The 25,251-nt window shown below is 36.8% G+C and overlaps 3 protein-coding genes and 2 long non-coding RNA genes across 6 annotated transcripts in view; 2 read left to right on the forward strand and 3 right to left on the reverse strand.

Moving 5' to 3' along the window:
* The window catches only part of LOC133721631 (uncharacterized), a 72,451-nt gene that overhangs the window by 23,439 nt on the left and 23,761 nt on the right, over window positions 1-25,251 (reverse strand). The gene's annotated exons all lie outside the window — the stretch shown is intronic.
* On the reverse strand, window positions 2,401-3,325 carry LOC133723923 (uncharacterized). The gene is made up of 2 exons (XM_062150794.1): window positions 2,914-3,325; window positions 2,401-2,816 (listed from the first exon to the last, which is right to left on the reverse strand). The coding sequence occupies exons 1-2, from the start codon at window positions 3,319-3,321 to the stop codon at window positions 2,514-2,516; spliced, it is 711 nt and encodes a 236-aa protein (XP_062006778.1). The 5' UTR covers window positions 3,322-3,325; the 3' UTR covers window positions 2,401-2,513.
* On the reverse strand, window positions 6,045-7,376 carry LOC133721170 (RING-H2 finger protein ATL74-like). The gene has a single exon (XM_062147706.1). The coding sequence runs from the start codon at window positions 6,843-6,845 to the stop codon at window positions 6,243-6,245; it is 603 nt and encodes a 200-aa protein (XP_062003690.1). The 5' UTR covers window positions 6,846-7,376; the 3' UTR covers window positions 6,045-6,242.
* LOC133723661 (uncharacterized) lies at window positions 8,081-9,709 on the forward strand. Of its 2 annotated transcripts, XR_009853183.1 has the most exons (3): window positions 8,155-8,346; window positions 9,334-9,425; window positions 9,571-9,709. It is a non-coding gene; the product is annotated as an uncharacterized LOC133723661 (long non-coding RNA). The 2 variants fall into 2 exon arrangements; XR_009853182.1 differs by having other exon boundaries at window positions 8,081-8,346; window positions 9,334-9,656.
* Window positions 17,888-19,379, forward strand: LOC133720393 (uncharacterized). The gene is made up of 3 exons (XR_009851832.1): window positions 17,888-18,474; window positions 18,805-19,018; window positions 19,239-19,379. It is a non-coding gene; the product is annotated as an uncharacterized LOC133720393 (long non-coding RNA).

A 25,251-nucleotide genomic window follows, 5' to 3' on the forward strand; every position in this document is an offset into this window, starting at 1 on the left:
CCACTTCTACTACTGCACTTGTACTCGTGTTCTGCTACATTTTCTTTTTCTTAATAACACACAACTACATTCTTGTACTATGCTAAGAACATCAATAGGTTCAAATGCAACCGAAAAAAAGCATGAATTGTATGCATAATATAACAAGTAATAGCAGTAGCAGAAGCAATTAGATCTGTCAATTCATGAATGAAATTGAAGCCTCCGATTAAATCTCGGGTAGCAGAAGCAATAGCAGTAGCAGGAGTAGGATTATGAGCAGTAGCAGGAGCAGTAACACGAACAGTAGCAGTAGCAATAGCAAAATTTAGAGTTTCAAGGCACATATAGAAATAGGTAAATACCCAATGCCTATTCTGCACCATGCTTTCAAATACCTTTATACTATGGTAATTAACAATCATTCTACTATGCCAAAAAAAAATAAAAAACCACGAAATTGTGAACCATACTATACAAATTTGTCAGGGATATGTAAATCCCTTTCTGTCCCACCCTCCAGGGGCTTATTAGTTTATTGCTCATGTTATTGCACGTAATACTTTCCTTCTTCGCCTATTTGACACCTAATCCTCCACACTAATACCATTTACTTCTTCACGTTTCAAGATCCCTCTTCGTTTTCAGGACCATCTCTATTTAATACTTCTACTTTAGAAGGAACCAAAGAAGAAAAGCCATGACTACCTTGCTGATTCACTTGGTTCTTCTAAGCTTTACCTTGTTCCTGCTCTTACCATTTTCCCAGTCTGCAGATGTTAAGTATTGCGGTCAGTCTCTCTTTCACTTTGATTTCTTTCTAACAATTTTCTTTGTTCCTTTTCTAGTATTTTCACCTCCATTTCGGTCTCGGTGCTTTTGCGAACCAGCCTTTGATTCTCGATCGGGTTTCGGCATAGGCTTTCCGGGAGGCGTATCGGATTGTCCTCTGGAACTTGTGCTTCTTCCTCTTCTCTTTGTACCTCATCACCTCGCAATCCACTCCGCTCAGCTGAGTCGTCGTCGCCGGAGCAGCGGTTACGCCGGATTCCACGCCGTTGTGGTTCACATTTCGGATGAACGAATATGAAATGCCGGACAATGAATTTCCGTCGAGAACAACTCCCACATCAAAAGAGGATGACGAGACCTGAAAATCAAAAAATTTAACTGCAAAATCATTATAGAAAATCCAAAAATTTGTTCAAGCAAGAACAAAAATGAGCAAAATGAGCGTTTTGGGGCATGGGGTTTCTGTTTTGGGGTTCTAGGCTTCAAGTTTTAATTTTGGGGGTTGGGTATTAAGGCAATGCGCGTAAATTTTGATAAAAATTAAGTATTTTGGTCATTTTACATTAAAATTGGGAGTCAGGATTGCATCATTTAGCTTTTGGGCCTGGGCTCATGTCCTTATTTGTATAAATCTTTTTGAAAGTGAGTTTTCTGTGTTTATATCTTTGGTCATGTGCTACTATGTAATTTTCTATAAAATAATCTCAACCCTTGATATTTATTATCAACTTTATTTTTAATAAACAAAAAGTGTATTTAATACAATCTAACCATTCATTTATGTTGGTGCAAGTGCACGGCGGTGCTCTTTAAATTTATATTGATAATTGGTATCGTACTAAGAGCAAGTTCAGCGGTTGGGTTATCGAGTCACCCATTATTCCCTCTTCTTTGGTGCCATAATTATTGAGTAGCAAATGCACTAGCCCATAGGTTTGCTTGTAATGCTTTTGAGCTTTTCACTAGAGTATATTGTTCGGTTAAACGAGTTCCTTGCAATTATTCGGACAACATATTTTAGAGATTGCAACAATATCTTGTGAGGTATCGGTGTTGATCAAGTCACTCTTGTATCATCTTTCTCTTAGTAATTACACGTGTCTCAAAAAACTTGATTTCATGCTTTTTTTTGAAAACTCAAATATTAATGTTTGACAATACAAATATTGTAATATCTTATCGTGAGTGACTGCTCGAATCCAATAAATCAAATTTTTTTTTAATCAAATAACTCATGTATCTGGATTAAAAAAAAATATTTGATTTATTAGATTCGAGCAGTCACTCACGATAAGATATTACAATATTTGTATTGTCAAACATAATACTTTTTACTCAGATATCGTTGATCAATTTTGGACTTCTGTCATTGTTGATAATATTTTTTTTTTTATCAACAATTTTTTTTTTTTTTAACTATGTAAATCTCCACGCTAATAATAGTGTAACTCATTCACTAATTCTTATAGGCCATTAAAGATGCACCCACAATCGATTATAAATCGTTGATAATCGAGTTCTAATACAATTACCTTCCTTAATTCTAAAGTTGAGGTAAGTTTCAATACAACACAGCTCAAAATCTCTTTAGCCACTTTCGTTCTACTAATCATAACAACATTAGCCGCTCAAATATATTCAAATTTCAAATAAAATCAAATCATCCTCATATTCAATAATAATTATTAAAAAAAAACCCCACGATGATACATCAATCAATTTATTCAATAACAAGCAAATAATCAATTCATAAAAACAAGAGCAGCATAGTTGGAAGCCTTCCCAATGTAGTCCGAGACATATCTCCCGAAAAACTTAATATAATTATTGAAGTCGAGCTCTGATGAACTGGTAGACGCCGCAAGCATTAGAATCACCAGAAACTTGAGAATTCTTCCCACATTGTATTTACCGGATACTACGGAAAAGAAGAAGAGCAATGTAGCCAAACTATAAACAACGAAACCCTTTTGAACTATGCTGAAGATCGACTGAGCTAGAAACACAAGAATTCCAGTGCACAACGTAGCAACAGAAATTGGTTCCTACAAGACAAAAAAAACCAGCTACTCTAAATTAATATCACAGAACAATTTTATTCGAAGATATAAATGTGACAGTTGACTTATAAATCGTGAATACCTTGCAAACGTGTTGTTTCAGTCTAAGTAGAGGCGATTGGGATTCGGGGTTATGGATAGTATGGTCTCGATTCTTGGTGCATGGAATTCCAATTTTCTTGAAAATTCTAAGGAGCTTGGATCTGAGGGTTGCTTTTCTTTTTCTCGAAACTGATGATGCTGTGGATTCTGAATTCAGTTTCACTCTGAGGATAATTTTGCGGAGCTTGATCAGAAGAGAGAATCGATGAAACTTGCAAGTGGGGACGATTTGGGTCGACTTGAATTTGAAGTTGAAGCTCTTCTTGGTTTTGGCTTGGACGGTGATTTTCCATGTCTGCTGCTGCTGCTTCTCTGCTTGCATTATGAAACGAGAGCAGCAGCAGCTGAACAGTGGTTGGATCTGGACTGTACTAGCCGTTATCAGCATTTGAAATATGGGCCTACATCACTTGGTTTCATAAGCCGAAGCCCAAGTTCGAATATTCAGGGATGTGAAGATCGAGGCGAAGAGTGCCAAAGCCCAAGTTCTTCTCTTTAATTTATCAAAATAATTTTTGATCATATTGTCATATCAATATCCTTTTCTAGTTTGTAGTCCGCGATTTGTATCACGAGAGGATAATAAAGTTTTCCATCGCCTTGCAAAAGAAATTTTGTTTGCCAATCTTTGCGTTGGTTAAAGTCAGAATCTTCTTGGCTCCAACAGCGTGTCAGTATGGATATTCAGTTTGAAGTTTAATGTGAGCAAAATTTTGTTCTATTTCATTCATTTTGACTATTAATAGAATGACTTTTGCACCCTATCCATTGTAATCTTTCATTAGGAATGAAGTTTTCTCTTATGATAAAAAAAAATATATATATCCTTTGCTCATTTCGTTAGCTTTCTTGGCTGATTCCTTTCCAAGTCTGGGGCACTCTTCTCCCTCAATGACTATTTGGTCGACTCAGATCCCTCGAGCTACATGAGCTGCTTTCCAGTTTGACCTGACTGGGGGTGACTGTCTTCATTGTTTTAGACTTTTAGTTTGTATTTATTTTTCATCATCGAAAAAAAAAAAAACAGACTATCAATAATTTTGTCTAAAGTTTGGAATTGTTCGGCATTTATTTTAAGGAATGAATGAAACGTAGTAACCTCCCACGTGGTGCTATCAAAAAGAGACGCCACTAATTGCATATTTGCAATACTACCCCACCTATTGAGTGAAACACAAGGGTTACTAAACTAACAAGACACTAACAATAAATTTTCTTCATATAATTCATTAGTAGACTTGTTGACATACTCATACCAATAAATCCTACAATGCCTCGTGGGTATCAATCCCAAAATGGGTCAATAAGTTTTTTGATACGAAACAATCTTTTCATATGAACCATTTAAAATTTGGGGTACGGGGGACTGGTATTTGGCAGTTAGGTCTTTGGTCGTACTAGCAATTTAACTGATTTTCCAATAACGCAAACCGTCATTGGTTGTTGCATGACTTAGCCTAACAAGTGCGATTTAATCGACACGCACGAAAAATACAAAAATTATTTAGTTGTATATATACCCTAACCTAACTAAATTCACAAGATTCAATTATCATTGAATCTTGTCCCGAATGTGATTTTGGCGGTTCAAATGTCAAAGAAGCAGATCAAAGTGGTTTAGCATTTTTGCGTTGGATCTAGATTTCAAACCTAAATGATGACAGGTTTTCAATACCAACATTAATTTGAGTACTAAAACGATCGTGATTAATTATAGGATAGCAAAACCATTATTTATCAGAGTTTTATAAGACTGATGAGGTTCACAACAATGGTGGTGTGGTGGCACCATGGTGATGTTTTGCATCAACTAGAACTTGGAGGCTTTAAAGATGACATAACCATGTAGGTGGCATGGGGATCCAAATCAGAAGAAGAAAAGGAAAAAAAGAAACACTGTCCAAAGAAGAAAAACAGAGTGGGGTTTTTTTTTTTTTTTTGGTCAAAGAACAGAGTGGGGTTGGAGATCGTTTAGTGGAGCGGGCTGCGATTCCCTCGAAATGAAAACCATTTCTGACACTAGCAGAGTCCCCAGAAGAACTGATCGACATGTTGCTGTTGTCCAGTGCGGTTTTGGACACCAAAACCGACTGTTTAATTTGGTTCCAGCGAAAAATGGTGTAGAGTCCCCAGAAGAACTGATCGACGTGTTGCTGTTGTTCAGTCCCCCAGCGAAAAACCGACTGTTTAGTTCGGTTCCAGGGAAAAAAGGAGTTATTGCGGGGTGGGTTTTGGACTTTTGGGTGTATGGTCTAAATTCCATCCCTGTCCTAAATGTTTTACATGACAAAGGCTAGGTCTTTAAGTGATGAATTAGAAAATGAACGTTTTCAATCATTAAGATATGACGTGAATTTGTTAATCATAGGTGAGATGAACATGTATATCAGTAATCAGTATTCACCCATTAGCAATGAAACATTTTCAATACGAAATTAAAATATATGAATTCATTTATTATAAATGAAATAATAGAGCAAATTGGGCAAAAACACGTACACGTAAGAATTGGGAGATTAGAAGACGTCCCTCCCCTTATAGCCCCGACTCGTCGCATCAGATGTTGCTCGGTTGTCTGCCAAAACCATATCCAACTGTCCAATTGATTCAATATATATGTTGAATAGAACTACGGAACTACCACACCAAGAGGCCGATAGGTTGATGACCTGATGGTGGGTGGTCCTTGCTCCACTTATTAGTGATGCCTAATCAACATGCATGGTATAACCAGAACCTCAAGAAAACACATTTTATCTCTTTAATCTGTGGCTGATTAAGCAAAGAGTATGGCAAATCTGTACAACAAAGGTTTGTCGATTATTTTCAATGGTTTATCGATCATAACCAAAAATTATTTTCCGATCACCCCCCATCAGAATAATATTACAATCCCTCTCGAGATTTATAAACTCTTTGTATAGTTGCTGTGACATTTTCCTCCATCACAAATCTCACATAATCTGATTCAGTAGTTCAAGGAATGTATTCTCAATTTCTAAGGCCGGTACGGACACCAAGTTGTGTTACGTACATTGAGACTCAGAGCCAACTTTAGTCCCCGGACCAGCTGGGCTTTGTGATAAGCAAAGCATGGGAATAAAGTAAAACTACGTAAAATTGGACCACATTTCAACCAATAATTATTTGATAATTTACAATACATCTCATAACCTTCGTCATAACAATGTAGCCATTCTCTAATTGCTACTTGGCCTCCACAAAACTAGCCAACCAACACCGTGTTACTACTTCCCGCTAGTTCTACCAGCACCGTAAAACATTTAATTACTACCCAAATCCGCAAATTTACCTTGCTTCATCAATCACCAGAACTACTCTGCCTTCCTGGTGGGACTCACTGGCTGTTGGTGATGAATTCTCTGTCGCTTCAGAACTAGTACTACCAGTACTACGACTAGTAGTTCTAGTTTTCTTCGATGGTTGTTGTTGCTCGAGCAGTGAATGCCGACAATTCGGGCATGATGAGTGTGACACAAGCCAAGTGTCTATGCACCTCACATGGAATCCGTGGTTACATTTTGGCAGCACTCTAACCTTCTCGCCGTCCTCAAACTCTCCGAGACAGATCGGACACTCGGTCGCCGGAATATGAATCCCTTCACCGTAAACCGCAACCGGAATCTGCCTCAAATGACTCTTCTTGAGCCCCGTGGCCGCGAGTCGCGCTGCAGCCTGCTCCGGGGTCTCAAGAGTAAACCTGTGGCTGCAGCGAAGCGCGCAACGCACTATTGAGTTCAAGCCAAGAGCGCATATGAGGGCACACAAAAGAGCCGCCAAGATGATGACCATGTTTGTGTCGAAATTCATCTCGCTTATGTAGGAATCCGCTGTACGGTTGCCATTGTTGTAGGGCAGCTCTGTGGTGTTGCCGAGGAATCGGCGATGCATGTTTTGTTTTTTGTTGGTGGAAGAAATGAAAAATGAAAAAGTACAGATGGTTTGTGAAGGGCTGTACCCTTGTGATTACCCTTGTAGGTGGTTTGAGTTACAAAGTTGTTGTGAAGATTCCAGCTAGAAAGAGACGGAGAGAAAGAGCAACTTGTTGGGGGAGTAGTAGCTACTAGAAATTAGGTTTACGCGAGTGGTTGTGTTATCCGAATCAGGGACCGATTCCAGCTTCTTAATCAGAGATGGTCCTTCTCTTCCTCTGGGACTAAATTACTACAATTGAGAAAGAAATCAGCAACCTGAGCTCTGTACGTTTTGGCTGTGATTCATCTTCGTCAAGAACCCAGAATAGCAAAAACTACCAGAAATATTCTTCTACTTATCTACATAAGAAACGGTGACATGCCCAGTTCGGCTTGACAGAGAGAGAGATGACATGCCCGGTTCGGCTTGACACAGAGAGAGAGAGAGAGAGAGGCTTAGCTTAGGTAATACATGTGCAGCAGTTGTAGTGATTGAAGGGGTCAAGCGGCGTGAAGAGCTATCTATATTTATGGAGGATAAAAATTCTAAAGTTGGAAAAAGGTATAATTTTGGGTACCTAATCATGATTAAAAATTGAAAAAAGTTCACAAGCAACTTAATTTTTGTTCCTGACAAAGGGTCTTTCAGGTTTACAATTATCAAAATCTACCTCAATATGCAGTAGTTTGAAGTGCAAGTATTTTAGTCAAATTTTTTGTTAAATTGTGATGGATTTTTTTTTTTTAAAAAAATTTATCGTAACAACACATGTGAAGGGAACACAACATACTTGAAGTAGCTGTGACCGTCAATAGCAGAATTGGCGAGCCATCATGCGAGCTAGGAAATTGTTTTACCAATTTTGTAGTTAAGGTCCTGTACAAACTCGAGGTACTAAAATCACTTACCGATCCCATAATTTTTTTTTTTTTTTTTTTTGAGGGGAACGGAATCAGGTTCTATTAAATAACGACGTCACTGCGTCAAGCTTGAGGATTCCATTAAATCACTTACCGATCCCATAATTGAGTTAATGTTTTTCAATTCAAAATGTATCAAGCATAATATACAGTTCAAATATTGTTTGTGATTTTTTTGTTTGAAAATTTCACAAATCTTGAATCAGGTCCGAGAGAACTTTGATTGATTCCAATTTTATGAAGCTTCCCCATGAAACAATCAAAATCATACATTTCTAAAATCTGTTTATCTCTATATATAAAGCGAGCAGCCGTTTACTGTTCATTTGGGGAAACTTTCGAACTTCCTATTTTGCCCTTAATATTTCCTATGATTTACAGGGAAATAGAAAGAAAGAGGTGGATGGTTCTGGGTTTTGCCGACACAGAGAAAAGGCTATCGATGAGGAAACAAGAAGAAATTCAGAGGAAGAAAGAAAATGGGAGAAACAGAAGAAAAGAAATGAAGAAGATCGAAGAGGGAGACGGGAAGGAAAGAAAAGGCAGAGAAGAGAAAGGTACAATTTTTACAATGAAAAATTCATATAATCCCCTGTCATTGATTCATGATCTATGGAATTGATGCTTAATGCTAATTATACGAATTATATTGTCTGAGACCAAGTTGAAGATCGATCCTTGATCTGAGGGTCTTTCTTGCTCTCTTTGTTGTTGTTCTTAAGTTTTTCTTTAATGGGTATATCTCTGTTTTGCTAATGGTGGCTATTGACTGCCTCTTTTTACTTTGCTCGATAGAGCTTACTGTTGTTTTGCCTTAAGTCTGAAACTTCCCCTCTTTGGGAGATATCTTTGAATCTGAATGGTATCAATGTGTGGTTGGAGTGATATAAGAAGATAAGAAACCAAAAAGCATACGAGTTCTGCTTCTGGGTCTGTGGTTGCATTGAGAAGTATATATATTTTTAATTGTCTATGGATTGGTTTGGAATTTACCATTTAGAATCTGTTAAAAAATGGGATGTGGTTTTGAAAATTCAATGTGAGCACTGCTAAATTAAGACTAGGTGATTTGTGTTGAAGATTTTGAATTTGTTCTTCTTTGGCTTATTTGGGGATTTGTAATTCAAAGGGTATGTGTTTTGGCCGCCTATAAAGGTTAATCATTTATGTGCTGGTACAAAGTGCATCATAAGTTGAAAAGGAAAAACTTTGTGTGAGTTTCAGTTTGCAACTCTTTTTTGTATGTTGTGAACTAAAAGTGGCATTGTCTTTCAGTAGTGATGTGATGCAATCTTATTGGTAATGGTTGGCTTTTGTTTACACCAGGAGACATTTGAAATAGGTATTGTAATCTTTTTAAAATGATGGGGTGGTAACTGCTAAGATTTTGAAATAGTTGGAAATAGTATTTGCATTTTTGTTCCTCAAAATGTTGTTATATAGAATTTTAATGTGTGATGGAGAACTTGATCAGACCTGGAAATTATTGAAGCTGAGATGCTCTTTCTTTGTGATCTTAATAAAATTGTGTTCTTTCGTGGCAGTGAACGAGAGAAGGAGAAATCGTAACGTCAAAAGATGTCAAAATGGCATGGTTAAGTTTCTGATAGGTTACATATTTTAAGTAGGCATTCAGGTCATATTTCCTTCTCATTCTCCTGGGGATATTATGAAGTACTTTTGACTTATATTTCTTTCAAAATTATTATGCTCTCTACAAGAGAGATAATGATTTCATCTTTTCCTAATGCAAAGTTCTAACTTTGTGTTTCTTCTTGCAGATCATCAATGTTAATAGGTCGTTATCGGATACATTTCCAATCTAATTCTTCAGTTATTTATGAAAATGGTAGCTTTTTGTGATTGAGGTTGAAGATGCCTGATTATTAACCACTGACATAAATGAACAATTGACAAGTCCTTTTTTTTTTTTTTTTTTTTTTTTGAAGCAAATAAGAGGCATGCCCCTTACTTGAATTTAATAAAAGAGTAAGAAGAAAAGAAGGAACATAGGAGGGGGACCAAACCAAACCTCCCTACAAAAGCAACGAAAAGAAATAAGCTATCGTAACCGAAATTGGGGAAAACCCAATTGGTCACTCTGACAATGCGATAAAAGAAAAGATGGTGTAGCATCCCACCACACCATATTAGGAGCAGTCGTACCATAATTCGCCAAAGCATCAGCCACCTTATTACCTTCACGAAAAATATGTGATACACGAAAAGTCATTTGAGAAATCTTGTACAAGCAATTGAGCCAGCTAATACGAAGTTGCCAGGGGACCAACAATTGACAAGTCCTTCCGCACGCGCGAAGCGCGTGTAGGAAGGCTAGTAAAAATATTATACATAAGTATATAAATTTCAAATTTTAACTTTAATTACTCAGGTCATATCATCATTTCAAATTTTTTTATTTTTTTTTTGGAAAATCATCATTTCAATTCTAACTATAACAAATGATTTTGATACGTATTTGACACTATTTTGTTTTTTTCTTAATCTTTATTATTAAATTTTTTTTAAAACTAGTGATTTTAATGATTGAATTACATTACATTTACATCACACCCCAATACATTACTTTATGTCTTTATAACTCATCACTTCTTCTCTTTTCTGATCGTCAACTCCGGATCCGCCATGAGAATCCCAACTCCCAAGTTAGGAGTGTTATCTGTGCGGTACCTAATGCACGATTAAGAATATAATAACCCACAATTAGGGCTAAAGATCTAACCTCGACTCCAAAGTAAGCAGCTGTAGATACAGACAAGTGAGTCATATGTGGTACCAACCAAGTGACAAACTGTTCGAGTTGTGATATGTGCTTTAGATGCAGAATCAAAAGGCATGGTGGAGATTTCGTTGCCGATATCCCATTCGGTTTGTACGTTACTTTTGACATCATACGTACAGATGGATAAGTATGATCGATGTTCTTGAGCAGAAAAGCAAAAAGAAGACTATAATAATCCCCCAGAAAATTCAGAAATATCTGTCTTGCTTTCCCACCTTTTCTGCCAGCAAAAGATACTCGATGGTCAGGCATTTGAACTGACCGATCCATGTTTATCCACAGGGGAGGAGTCTTCGTTTCATCTATTTTAAAGGATGCAACACTTTAACCTAAAAAAAGATGGTCCGACTTAGCATCTCCTTGTTTTTGCAAATATCTTAATGCATGCCATTCCCTCCTCCTATGAGATTTGTACTTGAAAAATGTTCTTAATTCGTTTGATGGCAAGCAATATCCCCATAGGTCCATGGAATTAGATTCTCTCTACTTCGTTTGAAACTAACATAAACAGTAATGACTCCCCAGAGAAATTAGTGCAACAAATGGATGTAATCTTGATATCGAAGTATTTTTTTTTCCTCAAATATAAAATTTAAGAAAAATAATGCGAACCATAGCGGACCTTTTTTCCATTAGTAATTTTGGTACCTCAACTTAAAAAAATGTCAGATTGGTACCTGACGTTTACTATCCGACCCAAACATAAGTACCTGATCTGTTAACTCTGTTACAGCGTCAGACAGGTGACATAAATTGAAATGTAATATCATGATGGAATTTTTGATCCTGCATTGTTCAACTTAGGTTAATAGGATGTATAATTTCATCTCTTTGAGAATCTGAAACCGGGATGGTCAACTATTTCAAAATTGAATGTATTTGATATAGTGGAATGCCTTGTTAATCCTTCCTTCAATTATGGTGCATGATTGCGTGTTTTTAGACTTTTTGATGGTGGAGTTCTCCTCTGCAGGTTGATCTGGAGAGCAAGAAGAAGATAAGAAAGAACACAGAGAGAGAGGAAAAGTGCTTAAAGAAAAAAAACATGAAATGATGAAATTATCCTTCAATATATGTCACATGTCTGACGCCGTAATGGAGTTAACGGATCTATGTACTTATGTTGGGTCGGGAAGTGAACGTCAGGTACCAATCTGACATTTTTTTTAGTTGAGGTACCAAAGTTACTAATGAAAAGAAAGTCGTGTATGGACCGCATCTTATTTCCTAAAATTTATTATGCATCAATATAATTGTTAAAAACTTGAGAGTCCACTAAAAAAAAAAAAAATTGAGAGTGAAATACTCAATAGTGACCCTAAAAACAATAATCAATTAATTATGGAGGAGCGTTTATGTTGAGTGCTTTGATCTGAATTCTTAATATTAAATTCGAAAGTGAATGATTGCAAATTTGTTAACCGGATGACCACCGTGTACCGTGTACCCTGGAGTAGTATAAATCCTATATCATGTGTTGGTGTCTTTGATTTTGTTGTATACTGCATAATGATATTACGAATAGACTGAGTTTCTCAGAGGCCACTGATATCAAGAGTCCTGATCCCCTGCTCAATGAAAGTCAATGCTCATTTGGTTACTCACCGTCCGATTGAAAATCGGACGGTTGACAAGTAAGTGACTAAATGAGTGCTTATCTGTCAACCGTCCGATTTTCAATCGGACGGTGAGTGACCAAATGAGCATTGACTTCATTGAGCAGGGGATCAGGCCTGCTGATATCAATATCAGAGTATGTAGGCTAGGTTAGGGAAGACGACGACACCTGGAACTGGAAGAACATGGATGCTGGGTCCGACCCGTGATGAACGTAGACACCTTTCATCGGTGTCAGCTCGACGCTGCTGGTGGTGGACCCTCTGGAAATGAAATATGTATGCCTAGATAAGTCGAGCGCACTCATAAGAATTGAAGCCTTGAAGGTGGGCATTTGATGCGTGAGATTTGAACTACTACATTTACCCGATCGATCTCATTGATCATGTTGGTTGGGTTAGGTGGGAAGGAAAAGATTGAAGAATGAAAAATCAGTTGGCAGTTGAAACAACTAAAGCTCAGCCCGAACCAAATTCGGGTCCACCACCACCGCTTCCCGCTCCGGCAGTTGGGTCATGGTTTAGTTGGATTGCTGCTGCTAACTTTTACGACGCTACCCGAGTCCCTCACGTCAAGGCTGTTTCATATTTAGTGAACTCCATCGTCAGCAAGGAATGGGTTTGAGTCATAATACGTCAGATTTATAGCAGTGATTCAATCTTACCTATTGTTCTAGCTAAAAAAAAAAAAATCTGAATTATTGACCATGAGTAGTTTGCATGGACGGATTCACACCGTGTAAATTTATAGTGTACCGATGAAATCAATTGATATAGACGATTCAAAATATTTTAGAAAATCTAGAGATGAGTGAGATGCTAATTTTAACAATAATTGGTTGTTGATGGTGATGCAAAACCTAGCTCGAAATTTTTCTGTCCTCCAGTAGAACCATGTCAGCCTGACACATGGTCTACCAACCCAATAGAATAATGCCACGTGGATTTATTTAACATCTCATATCATAGCAAATTACCTTACATCCTACTGCAGTAAAACCAACGTGAAACAAAAAAAACAACTCCTAAACCTTCCGTTAGCAGCTATCGTTAACTATACAAACAGTCTCAAAGGAACCCTAGAGAAATTTGTTTATCTCATCAACCCGAGAATTCGCTGCTACAATCTTGTTATCTTTCTATAAAGATTAAACTTTCTCTCTCCAACAATGAGTAGAGATGCAGACGATGATCATAATCAAGGTAAACAAAGCTGTTCAATCATGTTATTTTGAGTCTGATATGTATGTATTTGGTACAAGTTTATGAACTTGCTTCTGTGTTTTTCGAATTGGGTTCCAACTGCGTTTGCTGCTTTTATAGTAAAAGTTCATGTACTTGCTTCCGTTTTCTCTTCCATGTTCTACTTGCTTCTGGTTTTTTTTTTCCCGAATTGGGTTTTATTTGTTGCTTCTGTTGTTGCCATAGCTTCTTGCTTTGCTCATCTTTTTTCTTTTGTTTGGGTTTAGTTTGTTGCTTCTGTTGTTGCAAGTTGCTGCCATTCTTGCTCTGCTCCTCTTTTTTTTTTTTTTTTTTTTTTTTTTTTTTTCTGAATTGGGTTTAATTTTTTGCTTCTGTTGTTGCAAGTCGCTGCCATAGTTTCTTGCTTTGCTGGTTTTTTTTCCTTTTTTTATTTTTCTTCTCTTTTCCCCCAAGCTACATAGCTAGCTTCTTGCTTTGCTCATCCCCCTCCCCCCTCTTCCCCTTGCTACTTCGCTTAGGCTCTTCAATCTATTAGTTTGGTGCGTCCTTCTTCCTATTGTTTTGTTGGTTTCTTTTAGGAGTTGTGTTCTAGAGTAAATCGACACCCCTCTATTATATAGATGATTGATTGGAGTGAATTACTAAATAATTTATTAGTCCCGGTTTACATACTTGCTTCAGTGTTTTTGCTCCGATTATTATGAACTACTTTCACATTGTAGTGTACTTTACAGTGCAATAATTTTAACTCGGTTTAAATATGAAATTTTTGCAGCTGTTCTATGAATTTGGTGATATGGATATGCTATGATACTTTATGGGAGAAGACTTGATATGCTACCAGTGGAGAAAAAAACAACCAATTTCTCCAATAGTAGTAGTAGATTGGCTTAGATTTTGCTAAATACGGGATTGTTATGTTATACTAATGAAGAGTATAAAATGTGTTTGTTTAGGATTCTGGCATTTGTTTTATATACTAAATGCTTAGTTAAAATGAGCTTAGTTATGCTCAGTAGAATCCTACTTCCATCCTTTTGTTTGACGTCTAATCCATGATCTGCCTTTTTTTTTTTAGATAAGTCTCTCTGTCTCTGATGATTGTATATTGCTAATCTGTTCCATTAATTTCCTTGAAAAATAATATGTACACAGTACACTACAAAATATGTGGTAGTCTTGCTCAATACAAACAAAATACGTGAACATAACACATTGATCAATCCCTAAGCTTCTGTATATTTTAGGCAATCAACCATAAATTGAGTCACGAAGAGCAAGCTCGATATCATTATCTATCCGATTACAAATTGCATCATAAATTTGTTTTAACCCCGTACTGTGCACGGCGTTGAGCCAATTGAGCATCCTTTTCCCTTGTTGTTTCTGCAATTTTAGGTCTGCAAGGCTGAAACCTGCAAAACAGGTTTGGATACGGTTAAGCATCTAAGCCAACATTGATACAAGAGCATTAGGATTAGTACCTCTCCTATGTAGGCAATCAATATTTTCATAACAAGTGAACAAATAATGAACTCATACCTATACAGGTGAATAAGAACTAAAATGAACATGGATTTCATACTCTCTTTTTTTTGGGGCAACACATGCTATACAAAATTCAAAAACAACACCAAATATTTTTGTATTGTGGTATAACTAGTATTCGATGCATAACACCAACTAATCTATTACATTGTTAGGGTGAATATCACATTGCACTTGCATTAGCAATTTTCAAAGTAGGCAATTGGCCATTTAATAAAAATGGTATGCATCAGATGTTAGTTGAAACTTGTACTTTAGATCAGTCCTAGAAAGGAAGTCAGATAATCAACCAGTAGCCTTCAGATGACAACACAAAATCAAAGAGAGAGCTTTACAAAATTCAAAAGGAACACCATAAATTTTGTTTTGCTCACTCAAATTGATAAAAAACCTCAGACTAACGTAGGCCTAATATTTAATTACAGAAAATAAATATAGCTAAGCTTCTTTCTCCAGTTTTTTTGCTTTGGTAGAGCAGTAGAATTCAGTGATATTTAGCTGCACACGTTTTGATTTTGGTACACTGGCTTTTCTTTAAACAACATACTATACTACTCCTGACTCGAAACAGTGAACATATTTAATCAGTGACCAAATGCTTGAATGGATATGAACTTAACTCAATAAAACAATGTTGAGGTAAACTCACCACTATATTAGTTGCAAACTAAAAGTTCCAAGGCTGCATATATATGAATGGTGATCATTATCAAAATTCTTATAAACATATATTTCTCAAGAGTCGACTCCTAGCTTTGACGACTCCATTGCTGAAGACTTTTGAGTAATCTTACATATCTCACCCTTCCATATATAACTAAGCTTTAGTTGTTTAATCTATCTTTTCACTTACTTCCTATAAATCCAGAGCATGAACAAACAGCAAATTTCAATACCCAAACCGAAATGAGATGCAATTTACTATTAATTTCAATTTCATGAATTGAAAAATCAAATCACAGATTTATATGAAAAGCTAAAAATCGCATTTGCTAAAGAGGAGACGGTACCTGAGGGTTGAGGCAATTGGGTGTTGCTATTGGTGTGCTTCCGTTTGACTACTACTCTATAGCATACCCAACACTTGGGTGTCAAAATCAAATCCCAGAAATGAAATACTCAAGAAGGGAGATCTATACAAGTTTAATCAGTCTCAGATTCTATTACGGAACTAATCGAAATCGTTCAATCGAATGATACTCACCTTTTTCATGGTCGGCTCGATTGCTCGATTCCTGCGAATTTAGTTTCTCTTTCTATTTCTGTGAATTTGGTTCTCCCATTCTCTTTGTGTTTATAAGGATCGGGGTTGGAAGTATGGATGTAAAACTAACGCTCAAGAAAAATCACCCATCTAAGCACATAATCTACCCAAAAGAGAATTGATAAAACTGAAGGGGAAAATCGCAGGGTTAGCAAATCACCCAAATTCGAGTTTAGAACTATGACAGCAGAGGATGAATATACTTTCAGTTTTTTGTGTTTTGATAGTGTTTGCATCAGTTAACGACAATAGTTAACATCCCGTTTAAGATTCTTGTTTTTTTTTGTTTCACGTTGGTTTTACTGCAGTAGGATGTAGGATAATTTGCTATGATATGAGATGTTAAATAAATCCACGTGGCATTATTCTATTGGGTTGGTAGACCATGTGTCAGGCTGACATGGTTCTACTGGAGGATAGAAAAATTTATCCTAAATAACCACTAGGGATAGTGGGGTGGTAGAAGATTCCAGTTTGGAACCCCCAGATCTAGCTTTCGAATCCCCATGAGACCTTAGTGGCCAGCTTTCGGAAGGGATTAGTCCGGCTTTGCTGGGATACCCCCCCCACCCCGAAGGGTGTGTGTGTGTGTTGCTAACTATCTAACGCTAACCTCCCCCAATAAAAAAAACAAAAAAACCTAGCTTTAAATAATTCGCCAAAGCCACTAGTATAGTCTTGTGAATCATTTCTTAATATGTCAATTTTAGAATAGAATAAGACATTTCACAAGATTAACCTATTTTATTCTAGGTCAGGATCAATTGACACATTATTTGACATTTTAACACAATTTTTTACACTTCTTTAGAGCCCTTAGATATAAAATCATTTAATGGTCCTGATTCATTCTCGTAGATGACATGGCATTTGAGTTTTTTCCCACAAAAAGATAAAATAAAATTAGATTAAAATTTATTTTTATAATAATATTTTTTTAAAAAAAATAATATAAATAAATAAATAAAAACTAAGATTCTTCTTTATCAAAATCTAAATGAGAACTCCATATAAGCTGAACAAGTCAGAGGAGTTTTGAGGGCAGTCAATCAGTCATGTACTTGAGCTGCTGGGGTCCCAACTAAGACTATTATTTGAGGATTTTGAGCAAGCACACAAAATCAAGTGCAAGATATATTTCTTTGGCTTGGGCTGAACATGAATCAAACTTATCGATCAGGGTTTCGTAGATAGATAGAAGAAAATTGATGCAAATTTTGTTCTGTTATAAGAATTGACACTAGAGTAATGCAATTACATTTCTGAGAATTGATCCGCCTTAATCGATCAGTACTACTTTCTTCTAATAACCTTGAAATAACGTTGATCACCAAAAGCATATGACGGATCACAAAACAGATTTGCAGGATTGATGTATTTCACCAAAAAAATTACTTTGATCAAATAAAGCATCCAATTCTTGATTGTAATGGGCATAAGAGCTTGAGGTCCAGGTTAATGAAATTGTGATCCTCTTTTATAAATGAATTAAAGAGCTTTTCTTTATAATATGGAGTTCTTGTTTAGATTTTTATCATGTTCCTCTCTCATTTTAGTTTTTATTTTTATTTTTTTTAAAGAAAGTTTAAAGGGAAATGATGGAAAATGTCACATTAGAGTGTGAAATGATAAAAATGTCACCTAGTTTCCCACTTGATAAAAAGGTCAACTATGAATTGTTAGTAATATTAATCTAGTCCTTATGAATAATGAGGTGATGTTAAAAAAGGTCAGTTTTTAATTTTCCTCATTCCTATTCTGCCCTTAAACCAACTCTCTCTCTCTCTATCGTCTTCTTCTCCTCCACACACGCAGAGACCTCAGAGAGAGTGTGAATGCCAAAGAACGACGCGTCTTTGGGATCGGTCTAAGAGTTCTTGAAGCGGTGCCGACTCGCCGGTAATCGGATCCCTCCAGATCGTTCAGCTCGATCGGGCGTCGTATGACGCCTCTTCATCTCTTGACGTACTTGTCGAGATAGGAGAGCGCGACATTGAAATCGAACGCCGCTTTGCGCTCGGCGAACCAGAGGCCGAGGAAGGTGTGCTTGCCAGTGCCACCCTCGATCTTGAGGACGAAGTATCGAGACGAGTCGAGCACGGTCTTGACGGAGGTCGTTGGAGTTCGGATCTTCCAGTCAGATCTCGCACCGGTCCTTGCACGACCTTCTCCGCTCTCGGCGACCTTCTCCGCTCTTGGAGAGCTTCTTGTTGCTACTGGCTGCGTCACTGACTTTGATGAGTGCCGCTAGGTGAGTCTATCTTCCTGGCTATTTTGATTCGTTCTGCTTAGTTTCTCAGAATTGTTAGCTTAGTTTCTACAATAAGCTTATTGCATTGGAATTGTGGAGTGTTAAAGTTAAAGAGTGTTTTGGTGAAATTTAGATAGGCAATTGTGAATTTCTAATGAACTATACTCGATGAGTTATTGAATTGTAGGCTTTATGATGTTAGCTGTTTAGTACTTACAATTAGGCGTGGTTGAGATGACATTGCTTCTGAAATAGTATTTTTTATTGTGATGCTGATTTGAAATACCAAGTTTTTTGATAGTGATTTGTGTTTTTCTTGACATTTGAAAGGTTTGCAGTACGTTAACCGAAAAGTTTGGGAAGCATGGTTTGGTTAAAACCAAACCATCTGTGTGGAGTCGTGCAGCGCCAGTGAGAATGGATGATGGAATGGATGAGGGGCAGGCACCAAAGAAGAAGCAGGAGTTGATTGATGATCCCATGCTCTGAACGTGATATGGCAAAGCTAGATAGGCTAAAGAGGAAGGATGAGTGCCAAAGAGAGGTTAGTTTTCTTTGTAAAATATGATTGAGCTATCATATCCTATATTCCTACTGCTTAGATATGGTGTATGTTATTGGTGAACCATATAATTCGGGAATGCTGAGTGTGGATGTAGTTGGATTAAGGTTATGTCTGCGCTAGGTTGTTATGCAATTCATTTGGCCTGCAGTAAGTATATTAGTGTTTACAAGAACTCATGTCTTCTGTTACTTATATGCAGGCATTGGACCAGTTGGGACATGTGGATGAAATTGTAAATGACCTTAGTATGTGCTGATATGTTATTGTGGTCTATAAACAACATTTTAATTAGAATTTCTTATAGTTTCTCTTTCCAGCTTTACTTTACTAATCGCTCTGGCATTTTCATATAGTTTCTCTTTCTTATATGTTTGGGAGTTATTTGGTGTTGTTACGGTTTTCTGTTAGTTAATGGTTTATTGTTTTGAAAATCAACAGGGTCTTGAGGCTTCAAGCAGGACACAAATACTGTTTGTTGGGCAAGCTTTCATCAGAGGTTGGATGGAACCACTATGACACTATCAGGGTGAGAATTGGCTAAATTCCTTGCTTGCTTCTACTGTAGTCTTAAGTATATCTAGTTTAGGTTGATTACTTCTTGAAATTTGTACGGTCGTTGATATTACTTCAGAGTAATTGGTTATTTTTTTTATTGAGTCATATTGTTCAACTCGCTTGACATCGCATGTACCTGGTTAGCACAGTCATGTAGTTCTTATGGTATTGTGTGCGTGGTTCTTATTAATTCATCATGATGGGGTTTTGTGGTTGTGTTGATGCTTTGTACATACTCATATTGCTTCAATCTGCATGTATAGTGGTTACTTTTGCTTTCCTACTCTCTTTCTTTTTACCGTAAGTGCTAATGCTTTTTCTATTTTACTTAATATCCTTTAATATATATATATATATCTTCTAGTTGAGAAAACTGGTCTTGATGCTCATTATGTTGGCGATCATGACTTGTGGAATTGAGTGTTTTGTTAAATTGCTGCTCAGCTCATAAAGTTTAGTATTCTTATTCTAAAATCATATCTAGGACTGCATGGTGCATAATATGTGGTGTCTGTCCATCAAATGGAACTTTGCTACTAAATCATGTTCCATTTTACTTCTGATAATACTTGAAAATGTACTTGGATACAATGTTGAGAGTGGTAGAGGTAGTTAAAATGTACGAAATCTCAGTCAGTCTGAATTTGAAGCAGCTCTGATTTCTGGATGTTAATTTAGAGGCTACTGGAGTGGCACTTAGGACATCGATTTTGCAGTGTGTTGGTTTCACTAGCTGTAACTTTCCTTGCATAGTTATAAGCAAAGATATCTATATCAAAGAGTTTGTTTGATGAGGCCAAAACATTTTTCATGCACTTTTTTACTGTGCTGTTCATGTATACGCTTTATATGCATCTGCTTTTTCTAATACAATTCTGATTTTGTGTTTTTAGCTCCTACTCCAGCATATGCAGATTGTCTTGAATTTGCCACAAGCTCTTCGGAAAATGCATGAGATTAAATATCACACCTGTGCATGCATTTGGATTTGAACAAAGCCATAGTAAAAATTGGTTGCGGGAAAAGGATTGCAGCTTGTACATATGGGATTATTTATGTTGATGGCATATTCACCCTTATTTCTGTTGAGATTATTATTCATTTTTGTTGTGGATGGGGGAAGATTAACAATGCGAAACTTGTTAGTTGTTATGTGATTTGGCTTCCATGATATAAAGGCCTAAAGTTTACTCCATGATATATAAAGTTGTTGACCAATATTGTAGCTGTAATGTACATATAAATGTACAGACAAGTGAACATGTATATTATAATTTTTTAGTGACATTCTGTGACTTGGCCAGTGACGTGCAATATGACATGGCCAATGATAATGACTTGATCAATTCAGAAGATGCCTAAAACTTGAATTGCTGTAAAGAGTCTATAAAAATAATGGTTCATTAAGAAAAACTAAACACAACAGTGACACGATAAAAAGATATAAAAACTAATTGATCTAATAAGCTCGAGTTTACAATTGGCCAGTGACAAAGCTTGTGACATGAACAGTAACTTGGCCAGGAATTGAAAGTGACTTTATCAGAAATTGACAGTGACATAGTAAGTGACATGCAAGTAACTAAGTACCTGACCACGTCACTGTTAATCACATGTCATCACTAACTAAGTAACTGACCATGTCACTAACCAAGTAACTGTCAGTAGCCAAGTCACAAGTTAATAGCCAAGTCACTGTTAATCACATGTCACTAACTAAGTAACTGACCATGTCACTGACCAAGTAACTGTCAGTAGCCAAGTCACAAGTTAATAGCCAAGTCACTGTTAATCACATGTCACTAACTAAGTAACTGACCATGTCACTAACCAAGTAACTGTCAGTAGCCAAGTCACAAGTTAATAGCCAAGTCACTGTTAATCACATGTCACTAACTAAGTAACTGACCATGTCACTGACCAAGTAACTGTCAGTAGCCAAGTCACAAGTTAATAGCCAAGTCACTGTTAATCACATGTCACTAACTAAGTAACTGACCATGTCACTAACCAAGTAACTGTCAGTAGCCAAGTCACAAGTTAATAGTCAAGTCACTGTTAATCACATGTTACTAATTAAGTAACTGACCATGTCACTGACCAAGTAACTGTCAGTAGCCAAGTCACTGTTAATCACATGTCACTAACTAAGTAACTGTATAAGACTAGGACTGGACGTCCACATTGACACGCGAATCACTTAATAACAACGTAATGTTACAGAATTAATGGTGCGTCTCATGGAACTTTTCCATTTTATGCTTCATTTTTCTAATTTTAAGAATCAAGTTTTCCAGACACCAAACAACCAAAAAGAGAGATTCCAACATATAAATCAATAAAGAAAGCAACTACATTTATTGTTTCGACATTTCTCTTTTGAAGTAGAATTTTATCGCCATAATAATAACTGGAAACCTTATCAATCCAAGCAAGTTGACTCACATCAAACAACTACAAACAAATAAATTAGTTCAAGATCAGGGAAACAAAGTATCATTAACAAAATGGCCAAAATTCATTCACTAAAAGTGCCTCTGGTACAAAACTAGAACAGTTTCTACGAAAGGAAAGATTTCAAAGCCTCAGGTTACAACTTGACTTTCCTAAAAGGCTAAAACTTCAGCAGAGTATTTCTATAAGTACCTTCTGGAGGCATTGGTAGATGGAATATTCATGATCAATGCTGAGCAACATGTAATCTTGTTGTCAAGAAGTCAAACTAAAACCAAGAACCAACCTACCCATTTCAGCACTGTCCCCTAACTGCTATCTAAACCTAATGCCCAACTTATTTCTGTCCACAGATGAACGAAATGGCCAAGCTGATTAAGCAAATTCCAATCACCCAATACCGCCAACCATCGACCAAAAGTAGCCACAGCCAGAAGACCAATGTTCCTCAACAAGATTTGGGCTATAACCATGCAAAATCCCTTTCAACAATAAAAGGACCAATGTTCCTCTAATCTCTGGAAGTGAAACAAACACAATAAGTTTCTCCAATTCACAATTAATTCAGGGAGAAGTACCAATTATTACTCTTACTGTTGCATAAGCATTGATAATACTAATAATATGAAACAAATTCAACAACAAGCTTATACTCTTAACAATCTCTCAGACCGTCGGCATCACCAGTCATGGTGAGTAACAATAAAATATACCTTAGATCAACCTTGCCAAAAACAGTGAACAAAGAAAAAAAAAATTGCAATATTTCCATGAACAACTTCACAAATCATGTAAATTTTCAACTAATTGAAACTATAGGAAAAGTAATTCTTATGATAGTAGAGATAATGAAACCAGAAATTCAATCAAGTATACAAACCTGCGGGTGTTTTCCGTTTGCGAAGATGAAACTCATGGCGTGGATCGGAAAAACTCAAGACGTCATCGGCGACGGCGAATCGGGTTCTGAGGCCGCGGCGGCTTTGCGATCGGCGGCAGTGGCTGCAACTCGAGACTCGGCCTGTATTGATCTTATCTCTTGATCGAGTTGAGTTTCCGGTATGGCGACTGGTTCACTTCCGGCGTCGCTCCGCTCATGGCGTCGCTACTCGTGGAGTTGTGGCTCTTCATTTCGAGCGTGACGATTCCGACAGACATGGCTGGCTCCGATCACAAAGAGAGAGAGAGGGAGAGTAATGGTCTGAGTCCGAATGGAGGAGGGTTCAGACAGGCTTGGGTAACAGGAGGGAGAGAGAGAGCCGCGGTGGCAGTTTTTGTAATTAAGTTCAACTCTAGTGGTAGGTCGTAAAGTGGTGACCTTAATTATCATGGAGACATTTGTATATCCTGAATTATAATAAGACACTTTAAAATGACCTCTTTTATCATTAACCCAAAGTTTAATCTAATTTTACTTTATCTTTTTTTTTTATAGGAAAAAACTCAAATGCCATGTCATCTACGAGAATTAATCAGGACCATTAAACACTTTTATATTTAAGGGCTCTAAAGAAGTGTAAAAAATTGTGTTAAATAATGTGTCCATTGATCTTGACCCTTTTATTTTAGGATCCGGCTCCTCTAAAGTGAGGAGAGTGTGAATTTACTTCAATTTCATAAAATCTGAACTCTCTATCTAATCTAAAGGTCATGACAATTGACACATCACTCTTCCATCAATTTTTAGTTTTTTCGTCTAAACCATAGTTAACTTGCCGTTAACTCTAGAAAAAAAAAAGTTTAGGGATTGGGCTTGGAGTTGCTGCGTGTTCTTTCTCTGTGTTTCTGACCATGGCAACTCATTCATGGTTGCAGAGGAGAAGAAGAAAAGAAAAGAAAAAGCTGACTTGCAGTGAATAGCAGCAATGAATATGCCATGTGAATTATAAACATAACCCTGGAAGTTGTGTCAATTGGAAAATTCATCAAGAAGCAATACTATATCGGGAAAAACAGTTAAGTGCAATTTCTCCTATCATCTGATAGAAATTCCTAATGCTTTCCCAAGTTTCAATCTTGAATGCTAGCTAATAATTGTCCTTTGTTGTTACACAAGTTTTTTTTTCTTCTTCTTAAATTCATGACGTTGGCTAATGGATCACTGAACAATTGTTGAATATATAATTCTAGCATTGGAACAAACCAAAGGGCAAACACAACTGATATAATGAACAATTGAATGGTAAATCAATAACAGCACGATTTGTTTATTCTTTTCTTCAACCATGGATGAGTTGCCATGGAAGTTCAGAGAAAGCAAACGCAGCGACTCAAATCCCTAATTTTTTTTTTCTAGAGTTAACGGCAAGTTAACTATGGTTTAGACGAAAAACTAAAAATTGATAGAAGAGTGATGTGTCAATTGTCATGACCTTTAGATTAGATAGAGAGTCCAGATTTTATGAAATTGAAGTAAATTCACACTCTTCTCACTTTAGAGGAGCTGGATCCTTATTTTATAGCTATTTTTAAAACTAAGTGTACATACTAGCAAATACTTGACTGTCACAAGGTTTGATACTAACACCGAGACCTCGCAGGACCACCCACATGCCATACCACGGGTCGGGCCTGACACCCATCTGGATGGCCTTCACAATGATCGGCACCTAGGACAATACGGGTCTCTATTCTGCCCAGTGCGCCTAGTCAAGGTACACACCAGAAGCATGTACTAGCCTGCAGACCTGCATCCCGCATCGAGGAGATGTGAAACCTCTTTCCCATGCTCGAGTACATAAGCCAAACTCAACCACATTCAGAAGGTTAATAGCTTTTCTTTCTTTACTATATTACCAAGGTTCGAAAAAACGCTAGGCGCTAGTCGGGCGGTGATCCGGGGACTAGCGCCTAGAGGCCTAGGCGGGGACTAGGTGGGAGCCTAGGCGGGGACTAGGCGGTTTTTATTTTTATATTTTTAATTTGATTAAATTATTTTTATAATAAATACAAATGAATAAAATAGTTCACTTACTCTTAATAATTTAATTGCATAATTATTTAATCACACTCTAAATACTAAAATTACTATTAATTATTATAATTGTTCACTTACTTGTAATAGTTGTTAGAATGCTTGACAGTTATATCTATAACTATTACAATCTTATCATAAAAAAAATTGGTAAGTGGGCTCCTGCCTACAATATCTCTCTCTCTAAAGACTAATCAAGTCTTCATCTTCTAGTGGTTCACGTGCTCTT

Source organism: Rosa rugosa, chromosome 7 (assembly GCF_958449725.1).
Source record: "Rosa rugosa chromosome 7, drRosRugo1.1, whole genome shotgun sequence".
Lineage (NCBI taxonomy): Eukaryota > Viridiplantae > Streptophyta > Magnoliopsida > Rosales > Rosaceae > Rosa > Rosa rugosa.

Coding starts and splice junctions, on each gene's coding strand:
- LOC133723923 (XM_062150794.1), bottom strand. CDS start 3,321: ATGCTGATAACGGCTAGTACAGTCCAGATCCAACCACTGTTCAGCTGC. Junction 2,817..2,913: donor TGAAACAACACGTTTGCAAG/GTATTCACGATT, acceptor TTTGTCTTGTAG/GAACCAATTTCTGTTGCTAC.
- LOC133721170 (XM_062147706.1), bottom strand. CDS start 6,845: ATGCATCGCCGATTCCTCGGCAACACCACAGAGCTGCCCTACAACAAT.